Here is a 23,853-nt window from a genome sequence, read left to right on the forward strand (position 1 = left end):
GGACGTGCAGGCTCAGCGGCCATGGCCCACGGGCCCAGCCGCTCCGCGGCATGTGGGATCTTCCCGGACCGGGGCACGAACCCGTGTCCCCTGCATCGGCAGGTGGACCCTCAACCACTGCGCCACCAGGGAAGCCCCCCACCTAGATTTTATCTCTATAAAGTTTTTCATGTTACTTATTGTATCTCTATATAACTTTATGTTGTGCTCTTTTACTTAATACCATTTAAAAAATATTCTTCAGTGTTTTTCCATAGTCATCATAGTTACCAATTTAAAGGGTGATCATTCTCCATTATATTTATAGACAATTGTTTATTTACTTAAATATTTCACTGCTATTTAATACAAGTTTTTTTTTCTCCTTCTAAATTCTTTTAAAATAGTATTGCTACAGAAAACTTCAAGCAGTTAGTTTATTCTTCTTTTGTAATTCTTTTTTCCTGGAGATTAATTCTTAGGAGTAGGATCTGTTGCTTGAGTTGCATTGTCAAGAGGCTCTTCAATTTATGGCACCACAAACAACACATGGATGTTCCCATTTCCCTGGATGCTGAACTGCCCTGTGTCTTGGATAACTTGTTTGGAGGGAATGTAGTTTAAATAGATGATTAAAAGTTTCATTTACTTCCTCATTATTAGTTCAGCTTGTATTTAAAGTTCAGTCCCTCACATCTGTGCAGTAGTAGGGGAAGCACAATGTTTGGACACAGGCAGGCCCAGGTGTGAATCTTGGTTCTGTTGCTGGCCATTTGGGTGTCTGTGAACAAGTTACTTAAGCTCTCCAAGGCTCGGTTTCTTTCTCTGTAAAATGCGGAGAATACATACCTTGTAGGACTGCTGTGAGAATTAAGTAAAGATTTAAAAGTGCCTGCACAGTAAATTTTTGTCCCCTTTTATCTCCCTTCTCTTCGTCTATCATTGTATTTTTTTTCATTTAAAATTATGTTTTTATATTCTTTTCTCATTTATCTATTTGGGGCTGGCAGTGGTTTCATGTAATCAAGTGATCTCTTTATTTTTGATCAATATTAACTCTTTATCTGTTCATACTTAATATAAATATCTTCCCGTTATTTGCTTGCTTCTACTACAACTCTGTGTGGAGTTCTTATCCTCCAGGGAATTCCTAAAAAAGACATTTACTATGTACCAAGGTGCTTTAATACATCATCTCATGCAATCTCCCAACAATCCTGAAGGTATTATTTTTCACTTCTCAGAATATATTTACACAGTTAGATGTTAAGTGGCTTGCCCAAGGTCAGACAGCTGGTAAGTGACAGGGCCAGGGTGTGACCCAGGCTGTGTGATCCTATTCTGCCATGCTGCTTTCCTTCTTTCCCATTGAGCCTGATCTTCTCAAGTTTGAAGTCAAACACCAGATTTCAGAAATGCATTTTTCCCTACCTATTAAACCATCATAACCAGGATTATGGAAGTGTTGAGGAGGTGAGACCACCTTTTCTGTTTACATCTCCTAATTAAAGTGATAACAGCTCCTTTGTCATCTAGGTGCTGAGTGACGGTGGTTTTCATGTCTTGTCTGTTGACTACAGAGGTATGTGTTAAGAACAGTGTACAAAGATTTTTCAGTAAGAAGGGGCCTTTTGATGGCCCTCATTTTGGAGGCAGTGATATTGTGTTTGCCTTTCCTTGCTGCCAGGGTTCGGGGACTCGACGGGTAAACCCATGGAGGATGGGCTGACTGCGGATGCTGTTTGTGTCTATGAGTGGACCGAGGCGAGAAATGGTACCACCCCTGTGTGTCTCTGGGGCCACTCTCTGGGAACAGGGTGAGTGGGGTCTGAAGATGGGTGCTTAGGTGGGTCCTTGGGGCATTAGTGTCATATTATAGGCAGCAGTGGGCAGCAGGAGGACCCTTGAGCTAGGAGATGGTTTCTCTCAGGTTCCACATGTGGCTAGTGACCTTACACCTCAGCGTGCCTGTCTGTAATACAAGGGAGGGTATAGCTCTCTGCCTATCTATGACACTGAAGCCCATTCCAGAACTCTCCTTGAGACTTTTAAATGAAAGCATTCTTGTTTAGGGCCAGTGGAACCCCTTGAAATCCTGTGCAAAATTTTGTGTCTATGCGCATTTGAGGGTCAAGAGCTTTCATCAGATGCTCATGATATTGCATTTTGTACTGTTTACTTGACTGTTAAGTCACTGCTTCACATATGTACTAATTTTCATTGCTTTACAGAGTTGCAACAAATGCTGCAAAAGTTCTAGAAGAGAAAGGTATGATAAAATGCTTATTTTACATGGTATAATTTCTTGGCTTGATGTGGGAAAATAAAAACAGTGAAGAGACTATTGTGCACAATCTGAACACAGAGATACCTAAAGCACCCCAACTTTAGACAGTTTCTGATACTCTAATAAACTCTCTTTTTTTCTATTTAATATACACAATACCTGCTTTTCAGAGTTATGAAATTAAAAGTAAATACTAAGAGCTAAAATTACCTTAAAAGAGCCCTCACTGTGAAGTGATAATAAGTGTTGTTATGGAGTAATCTGGATTACAGGGGAGGAAAATAATACATTATGAAATAATAGGCAGGACTTGCTTTCTGCAGCCCTCCTTACATAATATTTATATCAGTGTTTCTCAAAGTGTTCTGAGAACTGGCTTCATCAGAATCTGCAGGGGGTGTTTGTTAGAAACACAGGTGACAGCTAGGTGGGTCCTAGCTGTCTTCATGAACTGGAATCTCTGTGACTAAGACCAGGTGATCTTGATACATGTTAAAAGCTTGTAATCATTTGCAGTATATCTTAAACTTTACTTGGCAATACAGGTCAGGGTGAGTTACGTAAACATTTTAAAGTGTGTCACCTGCTATACATAATCTTAATTACTTATGGAAATAAAAGAAATGTCATTTCATTGCTCCTCTAAACTCTCATGGCTCCTTCAATGTTGACAATGCTGAATTACCTGAATTAAATTCCCACTTCACTTCCTGGATAATGCAATTACTTTAGAACATTTTAATTACATTAAGTCCCCAACTTACGAACTCTTGCTACCATGTATTTTAATTTTCCCTATATTACATACTCCATAAAAATTATTATTCTCATACTATAAAGTCAGTATTTAGATTTACCCTTTTCTTTGCTTTTTATTATTTCCAGCGTCGCTGTGCTTCCATCTGGGATTTTTCTTCCACCTGTCTGTTGGTGAAGATTTCTCTCAATTTTGGTCTGAAAATGTCTTTATTTCATCTTCATTTTTGAAGGCTATTTTTACTGGACATAGAGTTCTAGAGTGGCAGTAATTTATTTCAACCTTTCGAAGATGTCATCCACTTTGTTCTTGCTTTTACTGTTTCATTAGAAAATCAGCTGCCAGTCTTACTGTTCTCCTTTAAAGATAATGTTTACTTTTTCTTTGGGTTATTTTTTTTTTTTAACATCTTTATTGGAGTATAACTGTTTTACAATAGTGTGTTAGTTTCTCCTTTACAACAAAGTGAATCAGTTATACATATACATATGTTCCCATATCTCTTCCCTCTTGCGTCTCCCTCCCTCCCACCCTCCCTATCCCACCCCTCTCATGGTCACAAAGCACAGAGGTGATCTCCCTGTGCACTTTGGGTTATTTTTGAGATTTATTTTTTCTTTGTTTTTCAGCATTTTTACTCTGATTTTCCTAGGTGTTCTTGGTACTTATCCTGCTTAACTGTGGCCTGATATTAATCCATTTTGGAAAATTGTTGGTCATTATATCTTCAAATATTATGCCTGCTCCATTCTTTGTCTTCTCTTTATCTGGGACTATAATTTTATATATATATATATATATATTTTTTTTGATCTGTTCCCATGTATTATATGTTTCCAGTGTTCTTTTCTGAGTTTTTCAGACATTTTTCTCTTTGTGCTCTAATTTACATATATTTATATATATTTTAAACATTATATACTGTTCAATATATAATATGCAATTTTCTTTAACATTATAATTTTAATAAATATTTTACTATTTTACCATTTGTTATTTTCAATAAGTTATTTTAAAGTCCATATACGGTAACGCCAATGTTTAGATCTTTTGTTTTCAGAGGGAGTGTTGGCCAAAACAACCTCATCAGCCACTGCCAAACACTCTCCCTTCCTGTAGTACTTTGCTTTCTTAAATTATCCAAGTCATGAAAATCTGCTTGTGTTTTAGAAGAAGGTAGTGGTTTTCAATTATCATGTACCTAGAAATGAAATCTCTTTAGCGAGGGTGCTAGTTAAAAATGCACATTCTCACACTCCCCACCCCCTAGATACTGACTTCTGACTGGACTCTGGTGTGGGTTCAAGAATTTGCATTATTAAGATTCACAACTGATTTTGATGCAGGTAGTTCATGTACAAGACCTTGAAGATCCCTTATTTAGGAAAGATAGTATTGAAATATGATAGGGTAGTTATTTCTTTTTTCTTCTTTTCAAGGATTTCCAGTTGATGCTGTTATCCTGGAGGCTCCATTTACCAACATATGGGTTGCAAGTATCAATTATCCCTTGTTAAAGGTGAGTCTCTGATAGATCTTTACAAGATGTCAAAGTGTAGGCTGTTTCCACACACGTTTATTAACAATTTTCCTTTTCTTAACTAGTTTTATATATTTCTAAGTTATTCTAACTTGTGGTAGGTTATTAGCCAGTTGCTATTAAAGGGGGGCACAACGGCTTTTGGATTTTGTAGTCCTTTTATTTCCTTCTAATAGATTGAGTGGCTTATTGAGCCAAAGTTTTTTTTTCCCCATTAATTAAACTGTACCTCATATCTTTTATAATTTTTTTCATAGATAGGCTTGACTTAGGTCTGTTCGTTTATTTATTATTCCTTTTAAAGTGAAAACAAACCTCTCATACATCATTTTCAGCCCTATGAATGTCAACCACATCTTTCATTATTTTATGAGAAGAAAGTCTCTAGAGAATTCAAGGAAGTTGCTGAATGGTTTTACACGGCATCCCAGGTAGAGAAGATGATCTTTCCAAGAAGATAAAGATTTGACTGACAAGATGTGTTTTTTTAAAATCTGTTGTATATATTATCCTAATTTTATAATTTCATTCCATGTCTGATGCTCACTTGCTTATAGTCATACCTCCATAGAAATGTTAGCAAATGAGAGGGGGGTGGGTAAGATTCTTAGAGGGAACATATGGCCCAAGTTTGTAAATTGTTGATTAACCTTGGAAGGCATCTTAAGGGTACTTTATTTTTTTTAATTAATTAAAAAATTTTTGGCTGTGTTAGGTCTCCATTGCTGTGTGCAGGCTTTCTCTAGTTGCGCCAGGTGGGGGCTACTCTTCGTTGCGGTGCGCGGGCTTCTCATTGCAGTGGCTTCTCTTGTTGTTAAGCATGGGCTCTAGGCGCGAGGGCTTCAGTAGTTGTGGCATATGGGCTCAGTAGTTGTGGCTTGCAGGCTTTAGAGCACAGGCTCAGTAGTTTGTGGAGCATGGGCTTAGTTGCTCCGCGGCACGTGGGATCTTCCTGGAACAGGGCTCGAACCCATGTCCCCTGCATTGGCAGGTGGATTCTTAACCACTGCACCACCAGGGAAGTCCCTTAAGGGTACTTTAATCCAACTGTCTACTTTTGGAATCTTTCATACAATAAATCATCATAGAACTTTCTGGAACTTGCTTAACTATTTCAGCTCATTACTTCCTGGGACAGCTAGTTCACAGAATCACATAATCTTGAAAATGCCTGTACTAAGCTCCAACTCAATGCAGGAATCCTCTCTACAATCCAAAATACTGAATGCTGAGTAATTTAAGATTTAATAAATAAAACATTTTAATTGGTTCTAGACAATTAAATATTCATTTAAAAATAATAATTGAACATCTATTATATTACTCTTTTTTTTTTTTTTTTGCGGTATGCGGGCCTCTCACTGTTGTGGCCTCTCCTGTTGCGGAGCACAGGCTCCGGACACGCAGGCTCAGTGGCCTTGGCTCACAGGCCCAGCCGCTCCGCGGCATGCGGGATCTTCCCGGATTGGGGCACGAACCCATGTCCCCTGCATTGGCAGGTGGGCTCTCAACCACTGCACCACCAGGGAAGTCCTATTATATTACTCTTAAGTAATTACTAATAAATTAATTAACTTGAAGGCATGTTACAATTCAGGTACAATCTTTCCATTTACTTTTCTTTTTTTGAAATTTTGTTAATTTTGAAATTTAATGTAATAGGGAAATCTATGATTTAATAGTTATAAACTGAACCTCCATGTAACCAACATTTAGTCAAGAAATTAGCATCACTGGCATCCCAGAAGCCTCCTGTATGTCACTTCTCAATCCAGTAAGTCTCACCTTAGATGTAAATCTTATTCTGAATTTTATGGTAATTATTTTCATGCTTTTCTTTATAGTGTTACCACCCATGTGTGCATCTCTAAGCAGTATCATTTTGGTTTTGAACTTTATACATTAGTAGGATTATATAGAATGTATTCTATTTTTTTTCAACCAACATATATTTGTGGGATTTTATCATGATGTATAGCTGTAGTTTGATCATTTTCGTTGCTATATAGTATTTCATTGTATACATATACTACCATTTACTGATCTATTATTTATGAACATTTGAGTTCCTTTCTGTTGGGGGCAGTTAAGAACACTGTTGCTATGAATGACCTTGAGCACATATTCTGTGAATGTGTGTACCTGTTCCCTGGAGTATACCCTAGGAGTGGATGCTGGTTAATGAGGGGCGCTTAAGTTCAGCTTTAGTAGTTATAGCACCAGGCAGTTTTCCTAGGTGAATTTACCACTTTACTCTGTTGTGTAAAGAGAGTTCCAACTGCTTCACCTCTTTGCCCTCATATTGATACCATTGTGGTGTTCATTTGCATTTCCCTGATAACTAAGGAACCTGGGCATTTTTTCCCATCTGTTTATTAGCCATTTAGATACCCTCTCTTGTTAGATACTTTTTCATGGCTTTTGCTTATTTTTAAATTGAGTTGTGTTTCTTCTTATTTGTTGAAGTTCTTCACAGGGCGAGCCATTAGAAGATTATTTGTATTGCATAGATATTCTGTTATTTTGTTCTGCCATTTTACTCCTTTAATGGTATCTCATGATGAAGAGATGTTTCTAAAGTTAATGTGGGCCAATTTCCAATTTTTTTTAGAGTTAATAAAATAGTTAATAGTTATAGTTAATAAAATTTTAATAAAAATTTTAATAAAAATATCCTGTTCGACTTCCCTGGTGGCACAGTGGTTAAGAATCTGCCTGCCAATGCAGGGGACATGGGTTCGAGCCCTGGTCCAGGAAGATCCCACATGCCGCGGAGCAAGTAAGCTGGTGCACCGCAACTACTGAGCCTGTGCTCTAGAGCCCGCAAGCCACAACTACTGAGCCCGCATGCCACAACTACTGAAGCCCTCGCGCCTAGAGCCTGAGAACCCACCGCAATGAGAAGCCCATGTACCGTAATGAAGAGTAGCACCCGTTCACAACTAAAGAAAGCCCCGTGCAGCAACAAAGACCCAACACAGCCAAAAATAAATAAATAAATAAATAAATAAAATAAATTTATTTTAAAAAAATATCCTGTTCAAAAAAAACACCAAACTCTGCTTACCCATGACAGTACTCTTCTATGCTATCTTCTAGAAATTCTGTTTGGCCTTTTACATTTAGAGCTATAATTTACAGGTATGGATTTTTGTGTGTGTATGAGGTAGAAGTTCATATGGATATCCAGTTGGCTCAATACCATTTACTAAACAGACCTTCCCCAGCACTCTGCAGTGCCAATGTTTGTATGTATCAGTGCCAATTTTATATATGAGTCTCTTGGTAGATTCTCATTTCTCTCCCTTGCCTATCTGTCCATTCTCATATGAATACTACAGTCTCTTAATTACTATAGCTTTGTATCTGGCTGTGTAAGTTCTTCAGCTTTGTTCTTTTTATTCAAGACTATCTTGCCTATTCTTGATCTTTTTCTTTTGCATTTCAACATACATTTTGGAATACACTTGTTAATTTCTACAAAAAACTTATGGGATTTTGATTGAGATTGTATTGGGTCTGTAGATTAATTTAGAGGAATTGATATCTTTCTAATATTGCGTCTTCCAATTCATGAATATGGTATCCTTGAGTTTATTTTGACTGATCAATTGATTGACGTTTTCTTAATTTCAGTTTTAGGTCAGGTTCTCCTAGAAGCAGAGCCCATGGCAGGGATTCGGTGTGTATGATTTATTGAGAGAGTGTTCTTCAGAAAAACCCTGCAAGGTTATTTGAATGAGAGTTGTAGGATAGGGAAGGGGAAAGAGCAGAACAAGATGAGAAGGTCAAGTCTAGCTGTGGCCTGATCCATGTTGGACTGTAAGCTTTGAGTCAACGGGGGTGGTTTCTGCCATCCCTAGAGTTGGGGAGGGAGGGTGGCATAACCTTCCAGGATCAATGGCTTCTGTCATCCAAGGGCAAGGGGAAGGGGGCAGACAACACTTATAGCAAGAGTTAATTAACTGTATTAGTTTTTTCAATGAACCAACTTAGATTTTTGTTGATTATCTACATTTCTTGAGATGGTACTTGGATAATTTATTTTCAGTATTTCCTCTTTTCTAATTTATGCATTAAGGCATACTCCACCTAAGCAACACTTCAGCTGCATCCCACAAGTTTTGAAATGTATTTTATCATTCAGTTCAAAATATTTTATAGTGTGACTTCTTCGACCTATAAGTTATTTAAAGTGTATTTCATAATTTCTATACTTTTGAGTATTTGATTATGTTTGTCATTGATTTCTAACTCAGTTCTACCATGATCTGAGAACATGCTCTGTATGATTTCAGCTTTTGATATTTGTTCAGACTTGCTTTATGTCCTGACATGTGGTCAGTTTTGGTACATATTCCATATGCTTGAAAATAATGTGTTCTGCAGTTTTTGGTGTACTGTTCTTATGTGTCAACTGGGTCAAATTATTAATCATGTTCTTCAATTCTTCTATATCCTTACTGATATTTTTGACTGATTGTTTTGTCATTTTCTCAGGGAAGAGTATTAAAATATCTCACCGTGATTGTGGAGTTGTTTATTTTCATTTTAGTTATGTCAATTTTTGCTTTAGTTTTTTTGAGGTTATATTATTAGGAACATACATCTGATAATAATGTAATTTTATATCTTCCATGTGAACTGATCCTTTTTTAATCATGAAATATCCCCTTTTATGATTAATACTTCTTTTTTTTTAAACTTAGTTTTTCAGGGTTTTTTTATACATTTATTTATTTTTATTTTTGGCTGCATTGGGTCTTCGTTGCTGCGCGTGGGCTTCCTCTAGTTGTGGCGAGTAGGGGCTACTCTTTGTTGTGGTGCACAGGCTTCTCATTGAGGTGGTTTATCTTGTTGCGGGGCATGGGCTCTAGGCGCGCGGACTTCAGTAGTTGCGGCTCGCGGGCTCTAGAGCGCAGGCTCAGTAGTTGCTGGCTTAGTTGCTCCGCGGCGTGTGGGATCTTCCTGGATCAGGGATCAAACCCGTGTCCCCTGCATTGGCAGGCAGATTCTTAACCACTGTGCACCAGGGAAGTCCCAATGCTTCTTAACATAAAGTCAACTTTATCCAATATTAATATACCTTTGTTTTGAGTAGTGTTTGCATGATATATCATTTTCTATTCCTTGACTTTCAACTTTTCTGAAATCTTATATTTAATATATATCTTTTGTAGGCAACATATAGTACAATTTTGATTTCTTTTTCAGTATGACAAACGTCTGTTAATCGTAGTATTTAGTCTGTGTACATTTAATGTAATTTTGATATTATTTAGGCTTAAATCTACTCTCTCTGTTTTCTACTTGTGTCATCTGTTCTGTGTTCTTTTGCCTCTACTTTCTGGCTTTCTTCTGACTTGGCAATTGTCTCAAGGAGAAAAGTGTGTTGAGTGTCAGGCTCACCTCTCTGGGCTTCCCTTCTCTCTGGGATCTAGGCCACTGAAGACCTCATTACTTTGGTAGGTCTCTGACACCTTCACAGAAACGTTTTTAAAATATTTTCTTTAAGAACCATGGCTCTGGTGTCAGACTTTCTGGGTTTTTTTCCCCAGGGGTGTCACTTAACAGCTGTGTAATCTTGGACTGTTTTTAATGCTTCATCTATAAATGGGTGTAATCACAGTCTATCAAGATTGTTGTGGTAGATTCACATATGAAAAGCATGTATGATAGTGCCTGACACAGAGCAAGCACTCAATGGCCGTTAGCTATTTTTATTATCAGTGGAGTGCTGTAACTCTGAACATGACTGTTGAATAAAAAAGTGTAGGTGGTATGAGACAAGGATATAGTGAAAGGCATAGGTCCTTACCCTCAAGAAGTTTCTTGTCTAGTTGGGGAGATAGGAAATTAACGGGGGATATAAAGTAATGACGTGGATTTCCATGTATCACTTTGGAGTCAATTTCATTACTCAGCATAGTGGAAAAAGACCATGGGCTATGAAGCTAGACAGATTTGGATTTGGGTTCAAATTTGGCCTCTGCCACTAACCAATTATGACTTTGGTAAATTACTTCCCTTTGTTTTATTTTTCCTATTTCTATAATGAGGTTGGTACTGCATAGGGTTGTTGTGAAGGTTGAATTAAGTAAAATAATCATGCAAAAATATGGGCATTCAACAAATGCTTGTTTCTTTTTTCCACTCTTTCTATAACACAGTAGACTAAGTGAGGTGTTAGGGGAGGACCCAGAACAATTATATCAGGGTAGGGAGAATTCAGGGAAGAGATGGGTCTTGTGTGCAGGTGTGACCAATGAAGACTTACAGGGAGATAAGATCTAAGCTCATTTCTTGAAGGTGAGGGAGAGCAGTTAGAAAACACAGACAGGAGGGGAGAATGTGAGCCAAGGCACGGGGCCAGAATGGCGTGATTATGTGTTATAAAATACCTGAGAGTCATGGAGGGCCTCTACATTAGATCTTTTACACTTGTCATCCTTTTAAATCCTCACAGCACGTCTGAGTTTGGCACCATTGCCTCCACTGAGCGAAATGGAGGCTTAAAGGCTTGCCCAATTGACACATACCCTATAGAGAGGAAACGGGACTCAATCCTGCATTTTCTAACTCCAGGCAGTCAGATGGAGGTGTGCAGCTTTTGGGATGAAAGACTGTGGCCAGATGTGGATGGGCTTACAGCCAAGATAGGAGTTTTTTGTCTGTTTAAATAGTGTTCCACTCCCAAAGCTTTGTAACAGCAGATTTCAGGTAACTGGTATTTTAAGAATATTTATCTGGTGGAATTCCAGAACAGAGAGAAGCCAGGGAGACCAATTAGGAGCCCCTCGCTGTGGTCTGGGCTGGAGGGGTGGTCTGACCTGTGAGTCTCGAGGGGCATCTCTGGCTGGAGAGGAGTGAGGGATAAGGGGAGTAGATTGACTGGGGCCCGCTTTCTCCTTACGCCTTCAGAATTTGAGATGAATTGCTGAAGGGCTTCTCTTACTGAATTCTCCTCAGAGGAGTCCTGATTCCAGGGGTAGCAGAACCAGAAGACAAAGAAAAGAGAAAACAAGAAATCTTGCCCTTAGCACGGGTAAGAGGAGGGCAAAGGAAGGAAGGGAAAGAGAAGCAGTATTGGGGTTTCCAGACTACCCGAATGTGAGTCATTTGCTGTGAGACCACGCAAAAAATGCAGGCCAGGCAGACCCTGGGAAACCACGCAGGTTTCTGCAAGCAGCAGGCCCATGTCAAAACTGTGAAGCAGAAGTTTGTCTTTACTGACCTCAATCTGCATATTCTGTACCCATTTCCCTACCAAATTCCCTACCAGGCATGAATTTCCTTTTTATAATCAGGAAACAAAAAATTTTTTTAAAGGTCCTTATATTTAGAAAGTTACTGTTCTCTCTATTACTACAGTTCATAGTGGGAGACTACAACAAATGACGTATTATAGTGCTGGGTCAATGACCACTAACTCCTATTTCTCCACACTCATAAAGGAGCAGTGACAAGCAGAAATCTAAAACTTGCTTCTACACTGAACATAATTCTTTTCTTTTTAAACTGCGAAGCAAACGTTTGCATTTATGGCCCCAGCCTACCTATTCTGTACCCACTTCCTTCCCTTGGCGACGTCCCATTTACTACATTGCACCCCCCTCCCTGCTCAGCACCACAGAGGAATACACATAATACTTTGTTGGTCTTTTCTCTTTGCAAATCTGTTCCAAGGATTAAACTCTGAATGAAATTCAGTCACACTGAGATGAAAATGACAGATAATAGCTTAAAGTGTACATCAGGGATATTTGCACAGTCGATTTATTCCTTCTTTAGCAAATATTTATCTAGTGTCTGTTAGGTACCAGGAACTTTTCTAGGTTCTGGAGATACCACAGGGAATAAGAAAGTTGTGGTCTAACCTCCTATGAAGTTTGTATAGTTTGCTGGAGAGGCACATAGAAGACAAGTATGCAATAAGAGGATTTTGAATAGTGAGAAGTGCTGTAAAAGTAATAAAATGATGTAAAAGGAATGACTGGGAGGTGATGGGGGACAAGGTTCGATGGGTAGTTAGGGGAGGACCTCTTTGAAGAAATATCATCTAAACTGAGACTTGCATGACAAGGAGCCAGTTGTCATGGGAGAATCTGGAGGTCTCGGCTGAGGGAAGAGAAAGGCAAGGGCCCTGCAGTGCGATCAAGGCTGACATGTTCCAGGAGCAGAAGACAGCAGGGCCTGGGGGTGGAGAGGAGTGGGCTTAGTGATAGGCAATAGAGGCTGTAGCCAGATTCTGTAAGGCCTCCAAGGCCAAGGTGATACTTGGATTTAATCCACGTGCCTTTGAAGGATGTGAAGCAAAAGAGGGACGTGATGAGAGGTGCACGTTAAAATGATCACTCTGGTTTCCCTGTGGGAACTGGGTTACAGCAGGGCGAGAGTGGAACAGGAAGCCACCTGGGATTGTTGGTGTAATCCAAGCAAGAGACGAAGGCTGGGTTAGGCTGGGTGATTAGTGGAAATGGAGAGAACTGAATGGACTTGGGAGTAGTTTAGAGGCAGGGTTAAAAGTTTGAGGAAGGGGTTTCCCTGGTGGCGCGGTGGTTGAGAGTCCGCCTGCCGATGCAGGGGACACGGGTTCGTGCCCCCGTCCGGGAAGATCCCACATGCCACGGAGCGGCTAGGCCCGTGAGCCACGGCCGCTGAGCCTGCGCGTCCGGAGCCTTTGCTCCGCAACGGGAGAGGCCACGACAGTGAGAGGCCCGCGTGCCGCAAAAAAAAAAAAAAAAAAAAAAAAGTTTGAGGAAGGTGCAATATTGCTCAGGGTTTATGTCCTTTCCTCATTTTCAGTTGAAATGGATGTTTTTAGGGCATATAAACTAACTTACCTTTCGACTTAATCAAAATATGGCAAGAGCTGATTTAGCTAGCATTCTTTTTACTGGAATTTGCCATTAATGAGGAAATTCAGTATGTTTAGAATGATAATTGTTATATTTGGAGTCCTATGGTCATTATTAAAACCTAAAATGCCTTTTTAAAACATTGCAATATTAAATCGTATTCAACAGAGTTTATAATGTTCAAATCCTTTAAAACCAATTATCTATGTATTGTATACTTTATCAGAATTTCTAACTAATCAGAATATTCTTTTCCCCAACTAAACCACTTAATTATTCTGCAGTTCACTGTAGAAGCAATTTTTAGATTATGCGTATCACTGCTCCTTTATGAGTATGAAGAAATAAGTTAGTGGTGCTATTTGTACTTTAAAAAAAGGTAAGTAGGGCTTCCCTGGTGGCGCAGTGGTTGAGAGTCCGCCTGCCGATGCAGGGGACGCGGGTTCGTGCCCCAGTCCGGGAGGATCCCACATGCCGCGGAGCGGCTGGGCCCGTGAGCCATGGCCGCTTAGCCTGCGCATCCGGAGCCTGTGCTCTGCAAAGGGAGAGGCCACAACAGAGAGAGGCCTGCGTACCGCAAAAAAAAAAAAAAAAGTAAAAACCACAAAATGTTTAATGTGATTATCTATGGATGGTGGGATTATGTGTGATTTGTTTCTTCTTTCTTCCTTCTTCTATTTTCCAAATTTCCTACAATAACATTTACTTTCCTACAATAACAATTACTTTTAAAACAAAAGTTATATTTCCAAAAAAAGGTTTATTATATTTAGAAAATCACTACTCTCTATATTACTACAGTTCATAGTGGGAAACTATAACAAATGACATAGCTATAGGCCATGTTTCAATTTATTTTCCTTTTTAAAAGATAGATTTACCGGAAACTTCCAGGATTTTTAAGCATGGTTATGGATGCCCTGAGGAAAGACGAACTAGTCTTCCCCAGTGATGGAAAGTAACTTAATGATGTAAAGATGTCCATTATTATTATATCTATAGGATTCTGGTGGGTAATTATCATGTGACTTATTGAATGAGTAGATGAGAATTCTTAGTTGGGCACTAGGATTGGGGGTAAGGTATCTACAGTATCTACAAATTTTTAGTATTTGGTATTATCCTTATGTCTAATTTAATGACTTTACCAATTCAGTACTTTCTCTGAAGTTATAAAGGGAGTTGTAGGTTTAGGGTGTTTCAGGACACTTTAAAGGTCCTGTATGGTCTAACCTAGCATTCCTTGGAGGAATCTCTGATTTCTAGGACTTATTCCCCATGTAACCAAAATCCATACACCATCCAGCCGAATAACCCAACAGCAAGTCCAGTGACTAGAATCTGGCGAGTTAGCCTCTCACAGTTGGAGAATCGAGAGTGCCTACAAATAGGCAGTCATTATCAGTATTTTTTCTATTTCAGCACACTTGGGGGATCTAACATCCTCAGGAGTAACAGCGAGTCACTGTGGCAGGGGTGGATGGTATCAGAATTTGGAAGGGGACAGGGAAGTACTATTAGTCATTCTTCACATCATAGCCTTGTCGAATTACCAAATAGGAAGTTGACCAGGAGGCTAATCAAACCTATTGATCTCATGTCCATCCTGTACATTTATGGGGAAATGTAAACAAATTGCTACAAAGAGTTCTCCTAGGTCCTTTGGTAGTTCTTGTTATTTTTTGGTTTTGAGTTACTTTGTTTTCATTTAATTAAAACATTCCAGATATTATGAAATAAGGCAGAATAAGGAAAAGGTGAGGTTCTGCTAATTCTGTACAAATTCAGTGTTTTTGTTCCTTATTTTCAAAAATCACATAGGAATAAATTAAATCAAGTAAGCTAAGTAAATTGTATGAGTAAACAGAAGAATCTTGCCTGGAGGGAAAAAAAGTCACTATATGAAGCTTATTATATATGAAGTTGTTATTCCTGGGAGGGATGGAAAGAGCATGCCTTTATTTTGGGCAAACCTCATGTTTTGCTAAAGCCTTAACTTAGAAGAGGAGAAATCTCAATGTATATTTCTTGAACTGAATGCTTTTCTTCCACTTGTTCCTAGTGTTAAATTCCTGTCTTCTCCCCTTCTTATCATACACGGTGAGGATGACAAAACGGTGCCTTTGGAATTTGGAAAAACGGTAAACTAAGTTCAGTGGCTGACAGAAACATACTATACTAATTTCACCATTTTCTCAGCCAGCCAAACATTGATTAGGGCCTAAAGAAGGGTCTCTGACATTATAAAGGATTCTCTGCACCCTGAATTGCTGTGCCACCTGGTGTATACAATACACTGTTGTCACTGTTCCATGAGCTGTGCAGCTTTCAGTTCCTTGGTTGTAGAGGCAACCACTCAGGGATATGCAGGGTGCCCATATCTCTGACTTAATGGGACTAACTCCTTAAGTTGGCTGTTTCCATACCCTTTTAGGAAAATTAGACTAGGAAAACAACTGCTTCAATGATCAGCCTTTGAGTCCATGTCTTTCTGCCCCTTGCAGCTCTATGAAATTGCACACAATGCATATAGGAACAAAGAGAGGGTGAAGATGGTGATCTTTCCTCCTGGCCTCCAACAGAACTTCCTGTGTAAAAGCGCCACACTGTTAAAAACCGTGAGGTAAGATTTGCTTTGCTAAATGCAATGAGGGCTGCTCTGGCTTACTTAGACCATGAGGTGGGGAACGCATGTGAGCTCATCTAGGTCCTTTTCCTGCAGAGGTTTCCTGAGCCAGCAGTGGGCGTGAGGTCTGAGTACAGCGGAGAGCGAAGACTTGGTCCAAACACCACTTGTGGTGTATATTTCTTATGTAAAACTGTACTGGGCTGCTTGGGTGAGCTGAAGTTACTGACATTTCTACAAGTCACTTGCCATTTTAGTAAGGGAAAGCATGGATGCTGGGCATTATGGAATGTTCTTGTTTAGCTTGTCATATTCTACTTTGTGGAACATGCCGAAACTTCACTGTGGAGAATCAGAATTTGGTAAAAATTTGATCCCATCTAAAAAGGTACAGTTACGAAACATTCTGGGGATATCTGTGGATAAGGTGGTTTTTGATTTGCACCTAGACAGCAAGCAGTAGCAAGAAAGATGCTCCAATGTAGTGAAATAATTTGTATTTCAGTTTAGTTAATTTAAATGGCATTAAAAAGTTCCAAGCTGTTTTCTAGCTTTCTGAATAGCACTGGGGAAAGTCCTAGCATGCTACTCAATCTGCTATAAAATAGTAAGATTTGGTACTCATGTAGCCTTTGGAAATTAACACTTTATTTTTACCCCTAATATACTCATACACTTTCCCTCCCAATTCCCAGAGATACTTAACTAGATTATTATTTAATAAAACAAAACAAAATCAAAAAATGTTGTGAAAATGTTGAAGTCCACTATGAAGCTATTTTTTCTCAGGACATTTTACAACTTACTTTCCATTGGCTTTGTTCACCCCACTGCTGGGTTCACTGGACAGGGAAATCTTTAGGTCAGAAGGCTCCATGTTCCAGATGTCCCGGGCATACTCCTTAATTGTTCGGTCACTGGAGAATTTCCCTGAGGCGGCTATGTTTCTGAGTACCGTGATGTTCCAGGCCTTTGGATTCTGTAAACAAGAATTATACTTGTTTAATTGAATTAAATTAAATTAACGTGCATCTAAGGCTCAGGGCCTGAGTGCCCATCAAGCTGTATGACAAACATCAGGCCAAGCACATCCAAGTACAATTTATGGGGAAAGTGACAGGAGTAAATTGTAATGAATCATAAATACGTTTGTTTCACAGTGGGAGCTGGACAGGGCAGACTGTGCTTTTCTCCTATTTTAGATTATATTTCTCTAAAATGAAAAAGAAAGTACTTTTCACTCTTACAGAAACCCTACTTGGTAATTTCTGCCATAGTTAACAATGTTTTGGCATGTAAGCCTTATTTCCCATGCTTCATTTTGAATGAAGATACCTCATCTCCCTTTAAACTACAGGGGAAAGGAAGGGACTAACATTCATTGTCTGCTAGATGCCACGTAAGAAATTTATCCCGTGGCTCACAGCCAAAGCTCGAAAAACACTACTCTAGAACATTAGCTACCGTGCAGGCAAACAATCCCACGGGAGACTTTATTCACCGACTTCTCTTTTCCTGTTTTTTCAGAAGGTAGATACTCCAGTAGGTTTACACTGAATCCCAAATACTCCACTGGGGTTTGAAAACAGGACCAATTAAGGTTTTATCCTAAATAAAAAATATACATCTATATATCTAAATAAAATATCTCTCTCTCACAATTTTATGTAAAAAGTATAAGAAGCTATTTTTTTTTATTAACATCTTTATTGGCATATAATTGCTTTACAGTGTTGTGTTAGTTTCTGCTGTATAACAAAGTGAATCAGCTATATGTATCGTAAGAAATTTATCCCGTGGCTCACAGCCAAAGCTCGAAAAACACTACTCTAGAACATTAGCTACCGTGCAGGCAAACAATCCCACGGGAGACTTTATTCACCGACTTCTCTTTTCCTGTTTTTTCAGAAGGTAGATACTCCAGTAGGTTTACACTGAATCCCAAATACTCCACTGGGGTTTGAAAACAGGACCAATTAAGGTTTTATCCTAAATAAAAAATATACATCTATATATCTAAATAAAATATCTCTCTCTCACAATTTTATGTAAAAAGTATAAGAAGCTATTTTTTTTTATTAACATCTTTATTGGCATATAATTGCTTTACAGTGTTGTGTTAGTTTCTGCTGTATAACAAAGTGAATCAGCTATATGTATACATATATCCCCATGTCCCCTCCCTCTTGGTGGGTCTCCCTCCCACCCTCCCTATCCTACCCCTCTAGGTGGTCACAAAGCACTGAGCTGATCTCCCTGTGCCATGCAGCTGAGAAGCTACTTATTTTATAGCCTCGTGATTTTGTAAAGAACTCTAAGAAGGAGTTCTATGGAAATGACCAGAATATTATTTGAAAACAACAGCAATGAATTATAAACATTTAAAAGAAAAACTAAAACACAGTCTGAAATTAGTTTATTCAGACTTTGGAAACTTACTAAAATAAGAAGAGAATAAAAGCTTCCTCTCTTCACGTTCTTTATTTAAAGGGATAATGACTAGACTTCCCAACCACGTGGGCCATGTTTTCTACGCTTCGACAATACAATTACTGTTAAGAGTAAAAGCTGCAGTTTGCACGAATGAACAAGGAAGATGGAACAGAATGCTGGCCTTCTAGGTGGGCATCCTTTGGGTCAGTGCCATCATTTTAACAGAAGGGACCATTGTGCAAAACCAACATTCACATTTGTGCATGCCCTCACTCATATTTTCCTTTCCTGCTCTGTTTCACTTCTGTTTCTTTTCCTATACAGCTTTTCTACATAACAAGCATGGGTTGAGATCAAGAGGAAGGAGCTAGAGGTGGCCATTTTCTTTCCTCTGTCTTTGAGTTCTTGGAGGCTGTATGTGGCTGCTCTCTCCAGTGTTCAGGGAGCAGGAAGTGAGCCACTCTGCTTAAATCTAGCACTGCCTCTCCTTGGGAAGTATATAAAACTCTGGTTTATATACACTTTTGGGGGGCTGGATATCCTGTAAAGCAGCACAGGCCTTGAGTGATCCTGTTTTAAAACCCCAGTGGGATATCTGGGATGAATATCCTTGTCACCTGGCCTTGGGAAAGGAACAGAAAGAAATGTTAGTGCAGTATGTTTCTGTTGGAAATAGTTACTGATGTGTCCAGAGGGCAGGAGGTGGAGAGTTTATGCATTCCCACTGGTCTGCTCTATAATGGCTTTCTAGTTGGAGAGCCAAAATGGAGACTGTGTGGGCAAGGATGGCTACCTCAAGAAGCCCAAGCTGGAGTTTTAGCACAGGGCCAGCCTCCTCCTGTATCTGTTCTTCTGTGGTTTCTGCAGTTCCCTAAAAGTCTTTCCTATCAGAAATGATCACCTTTCCATATATTTACTAAATGTACCTAGAGGACTGGGCTCTTTGGTAAAGATGTATGACTTTGCACATGAAGGGTTACTCACGTGGCTCTAGCCCTTTTCTTTTCTTTTTCTCTCTCTCTCCCTTTCCTTCCTTTTCTTTTTTTTTCTTTTCTTTCTTTCCTTCCTTCCTCCCTCCCTCCCTCTCTCTCTCTCTTTCTTGTTTCATTCCTTTTTCTTTTTCTTTTTTTTAAATTCAAATGTGAAACCTCCCATCTTTCTATACATTTATATTCTATTCATATAGCACCACTCCATGGGTAATCCAGGAGAGGAACTTACTTTACAATTTTCAAATACTAGGGGGGTCAGTCCTTTCCCAGTAAACGAAGGTTCAGCCTTAGAATCAATTTAGCAGATTTTTCAAATGCTGATGGTGATCCTACCCACTACTGGGTCAGAATCTCTTAGAGGGCGGCGGGCATCTGTACTTTGAAAAAACTGCTTGGTGATTCTGATGCACTTCTGGTTAAGGGCCCCAGCACTAAATAGGCTCCTCGAAGGGCCTTGTCCATGCTGGGGCCTCAGTGCCCAGCATGGTGCCTGCCATGGAGGAGGCCCCAATGCCTCTCTGTTGAATAAATGAGTGGGTAAAGTGAGTATTTAATTTCGCTTTATATTCTTAGTCTCTAGGATATGCCTGCTACATGGTGGGTGCTCAATAAACATTGAATTATTTGTGACTTTTTACTTGGATAGTAAAAAACCTACAACTGCAACTGAAATGTCAAATGCCAACCTTTGCCTGAATTCGGGAACAGTCAAGTTTTGATCTGAAAAACCTAAAGAGCTGCCTCACTTCCCATTTTTGATTGGTTGGTGGGGCCCTGTTATTTAGATTTAATAAAAAGAAACCAAAATTTTAATGAACTGTAAACTGGTTTCCTTTGTAAGTCTCGGCCATGTACTCACCATGTACAGCTGACTGACTTTTTCTTGACACTTGACATAGGCTTCATAGTCTGCAAAAACTTTAAACCTTTTTTCGTGATTAGAAGGAAAAAACAAAAAGCTTCATTAAGAGATGTGTGCTAAGATTCCATTTAAAATTCTCTTTTGCTTAATGTCAGGCATGGCTGGCTTACCAATCTGACATTTCTATTCACAAGGGTTTCAACCAGCCCTCAACCTTTCTTCCCACACGTGAGAATGTTATCACGTGGATGCATCTGAAAGTTGGGTACACCCGTGGAAGGAGAAAAAGAATACCAAATTTGTGGGTCTTATTTATTTATTTATTTATTTTTTGTGGTACGCGGACCTCTCACTGTTGTGGCCTCTCCCGTTGCGGAGCACAGGCTCCGGACGCGCAGGCTCAGCGGCCATGGCTCACGGGCCCAGCCGCTCCGCGGCATGTGGGATCTTCCCGGACCGGGACACGAACCCGTGTCCCCTGCATCGGCAGGCGGATTCACAACCACTGCACCACCAGGGAAGCCCTGTGGGTCTTATTCTTAAGTCTTCTCCTTGCATTGTTAGTGGAGAATATCTAATTTTTCTTTCCAAGTCTAGGTTAGCTTATCAGATCACAGATCTATGCTAGTCTACATGTGTTGTAGTTGGTTTAAGATATTCTCATCCCCTTTTCACGGCCCAAACGGCACCATCTTCTTGTGGGAACTCACCTGTCATGATAAAATAGCATGTTGACTAAGTCTTTGAAGAGGTCAGGCTGCTTGGGAGAAAAGAAGCCCTTGTCAATTTGATCGATGGCCAGCTTTAGCTCTGGAAGTGCCTCATAATATTCTCTTGCCTTATACCTGTAGGGTCGGGGCGGGGGATAAGAAAAGGTTCTGTTAATGTTTGTTAACGACACACTGGATGCTACATTAGCTGTGAAAAATGCATTCAGAAATATGGCATTTATAAAGTCATTATAGAGTTCAACAGGGGTATAAATAATATTTAACTAGATCCTGAAATTTTTTTTCCCAACTAAATTTGATTAGTTCCTTGTAACCAAAGACACTAAGGACAGTAGATAATAAAAATCCTAGTCACAGAGCAATAGTCTAATCCGGTAAAATACAGTAAGATTCATTTCAAAGCAGGCTTTATGGCTCTAAACAAACGTCGTACAGTTGCTTTTTTAAAAAAAAGATTTATTTATTATTTATTTCTTTCTTTAATTTATTTTTGGCTGCGTCGGCTCTTAGTTGTGGCACGCGGGATCTTCATTGAGGCATGCGGGATCTTTCATTGTGGCGCGTGGGCTTCTCTCTAGTGTGGCGGCAGGTACATTATAGGCATATGTATATACACATAAAATTATATATATAATATTTATATATCATTATTATATGTAATATATAATATTTTATTTTTTTAAAAAGAGATTTATTTATTATTTATGTATTTATTTTGGCCGTGTCAGGTCTTAGTTGCATTGTGGCACATGGGATCTTCGTTGAGGCATGCAGGATCTTTTCGTTGTGGTGTGTGGGCTTCTCTCTACTTGTGGCAGTGCAGGTTTTCTCTTCTCTAGCTGTGGTGTGCAGGCTCCAGGGCGCATGGGCTCTATAGTTGTGGCGCACGGGTTCCAGAGCTCGTGGGCTCTGTAGTTTGCAGTACACGGGCTCAGCAGTTGTGGCACGCGGGCTTAGTTGCTCTGCGGCATGTGGGATCTTAGTCCCCTGACTAGGGATCGAACCTGCGTCCCCTGCATCGTTAAGGCGGATTCTTTACCACTGGACCACCAGGGAAGTCCCCGACAGTTGCTTTTTGGTCCCACAGATTCCCAAATTTGTTGCTACTGAACAAAAATTTACTTCCAAGGGTTGGGAAGTATATTTGACACCCTCCAGATTTTGTGATTGCTGTGGTTCCTTTGAGCAGCATCTTTCTTTACTTCTTATTTGAATCCAGGTTAATAAACCTATCCAGATATTAAGTGGAACAAGTATTCTGGGTGCTTCTATACAACCAGGCCTATCATCTACCACATTTCAGTCCATCTCTTTGAGATCTTAAAGGAACACTAGATGGTTTAAATAATAGGCAAAAACTTCAACTACACACTGGTTCAGTTTTTTGATCAAAGTAAAAATCACAGATGTGGAGAAGTGAATAGCTCATGAGGCCAGCTCTGCCATGGCTGATAACAAATAGCAACGAGCCCATGTACCTGGGCCCAAGCTCCTTTCACTTTCACTTGCTGCGTGTAACAAGAGTAATCTGTGGTCAGGAGGGTCCCCTGACTCATGGGAGATGTTCTGCTGTCACTCTCATGTGACCTGCCTCAATGGGACACCTGGGTGGGCAGGTACCCTCCTGGGGGGATACCTGCTCAACAAGCAGGAGTGCTCTCTCACCCTTTCTTGTCCAAAGCAGCCACGTCCTCTACTCTCATGCCAAAGATGAACAGGTTCTCTTCCCCGGCTTCCTCGGCCATTTCCACGTTGGCCCCATCCATGGTCCCGATAGTCAGGGCCCCATTCAGCATGAACTTCATATTGCCTGTCCCCGAGGCTTCGGTGCCTGCGGTAGAAATCTGCTCCGACAGATCTGTGGCTGGAATGACTGCAAGCAAGGCATTAGTGATAGAATTAGTGATTCTGTCTCTCTGGATCTGCTTGTATGGTATCCAAGCATTCACGTAGCTGGCCTGTTTTAATCATTAAAGTAGTACATGTACATCAAGATAAACAATCAAATGGTGTAGGATGGATCTCACTCTTCCCCTTGACTCTGGCAACCACTTTTGCCCGTTTCTGATGTGCTTCTTGGTGGTTATGGCCACAATGCTAAATAACTCTATGCTTACACTACTCTTCCTTGGTCTATAAACTTTAAAGAGCATCTAATGACTCTCTGCTATAAAAGTCGACACTACTGTGAAATAAAACTCATATTTTATGGCAAGACAAGAAAAATTTAAACATGAAAAATTTTCTCTGCCCTTTGGCCTCCTCTCTCCCCTCTCCTGTGCATTGTGTATCTTCATTATGCAGGGACCAAACCTTCCCATCGGCAGAAATAGCTACTCAGCCATAAAGAGCAACATTCTCCTAGCACCAACAAGACAACTCCTTAAAAGATAACATTCCTTCTTGATCTTGTAAGGGGTCACAATGACCCACCACTTTGTAGTTGAAGATCTGGATTGTGTAAACTGTCAATAATACGGCATTTAATGTAGAGCCCTCTGTCTCAAAAAACTTATATAACTGCTTTGACTTCTAATGGGTGGAACAGTTCTTGGAACTTTCTGATCTGCTGTTCCTGGGTTATAATCCTCAATTTGGCTCAAATAAAATTTTCCATTTCTTTCTTGGATGGGCTGATTAATTTTTTATCAACCTTACATTTCTCTTCCCCCCCTTCTTCCTTTCAGTTTTTGTTATGGTTTTATTTTTATTTCTTCTATTTTATTTATTTATTTATTTTTTTGCGGTACGCGGGCCTCTCATTGTTGTGGCCTCTCCCTTTGCGGAG

At 39.7% G+C, this 23,853-nt stretch overlaps 2 protein-coding genes across 9 annotated transcripts in view; one reads left to right on the forward strand and one right to left on the reverse strand.

The window, feature by feature from the left end:
* ABHD12B (abhydrolase domain containing 12B) overlaps positions 1-16,847 on the forward strand; it is a 27,687-nt gene extending 10,840 nt beyond the window's left edge. The window contains exons 1-6 of one of the 8 annotated variants that reach the window (XR_008618661.1): positions 45-1,796; positions 2,211-2,248; positions 4,463-4,542; positions 4,899-4,994; positions 15,484-15,562; positions 15,926-16,847. Coding sequence is in view for 7 of the 8 variants with exons in the window: in XM_024132905.2 (XP_023988673.1) it covers positions 1,693-1,796; positions 2,211-2,248; positions 4,463-4,542; positions 15,926-16,044; positions 16,144-16,171 (369 nt within the window). In the remaining variant the exon portion in view is untranslated. Of the gene's footprint in view, positions 1-44; positions 1,797-2,210; positions 2,249-3,870; positions 4,543-4,898; positions 7,196-7,263; positions 7,627-15,483 lie in introns of those variants that run through there. The other 7 variants (XM_055088424.1, XM_024132905.2, XM_055088427.1 and 4 more) reach the window with 7 other exon arrangements.
* Positions 1-23,853, reverse strand: part of PYGL (glycogen phosphorylase L) — a 56,263-nt gene that overhangs the window by 1,710 nt on the left and 30,700 nt on the right. Inside the window, exons 8-11 of the mRNA XM_055088488.1 lie at positions 22,731-23,023; positions 21,045-21,179; positions 20,332-20,398; positions 16,854-17,026 (exon numbers count right to left, since the gene is read on the reverse strand). Of these exons, the coding sequence (XP_054944463.1) occupies positions 16,854-17,026; positions 20,332-20,398; positions 21,045-21,179; positions 22,731-23,023 (668 nt within the window). The remainder of the gene's footprint in view (positions 1-16,853; positions 17,027-20,331; positions 20,399-21,044; positions 21,180-22,730; positions 23,024-23,853) is intronic.

Source organism: Physeter macrocephalus, chromosome 11 (assembly GCF_002837175.3).
Source record: "Physeter macrocephalus isolate SW-GA chromosome 11, ASM283717v5, whole genome shotgun sequence".
Lineage (NCBI taxonomy): Eukaryota > Metazoa > Chordata > Mammalia > Artiodactyla > Physeteridae > Physeter > Physeter macrocephalus.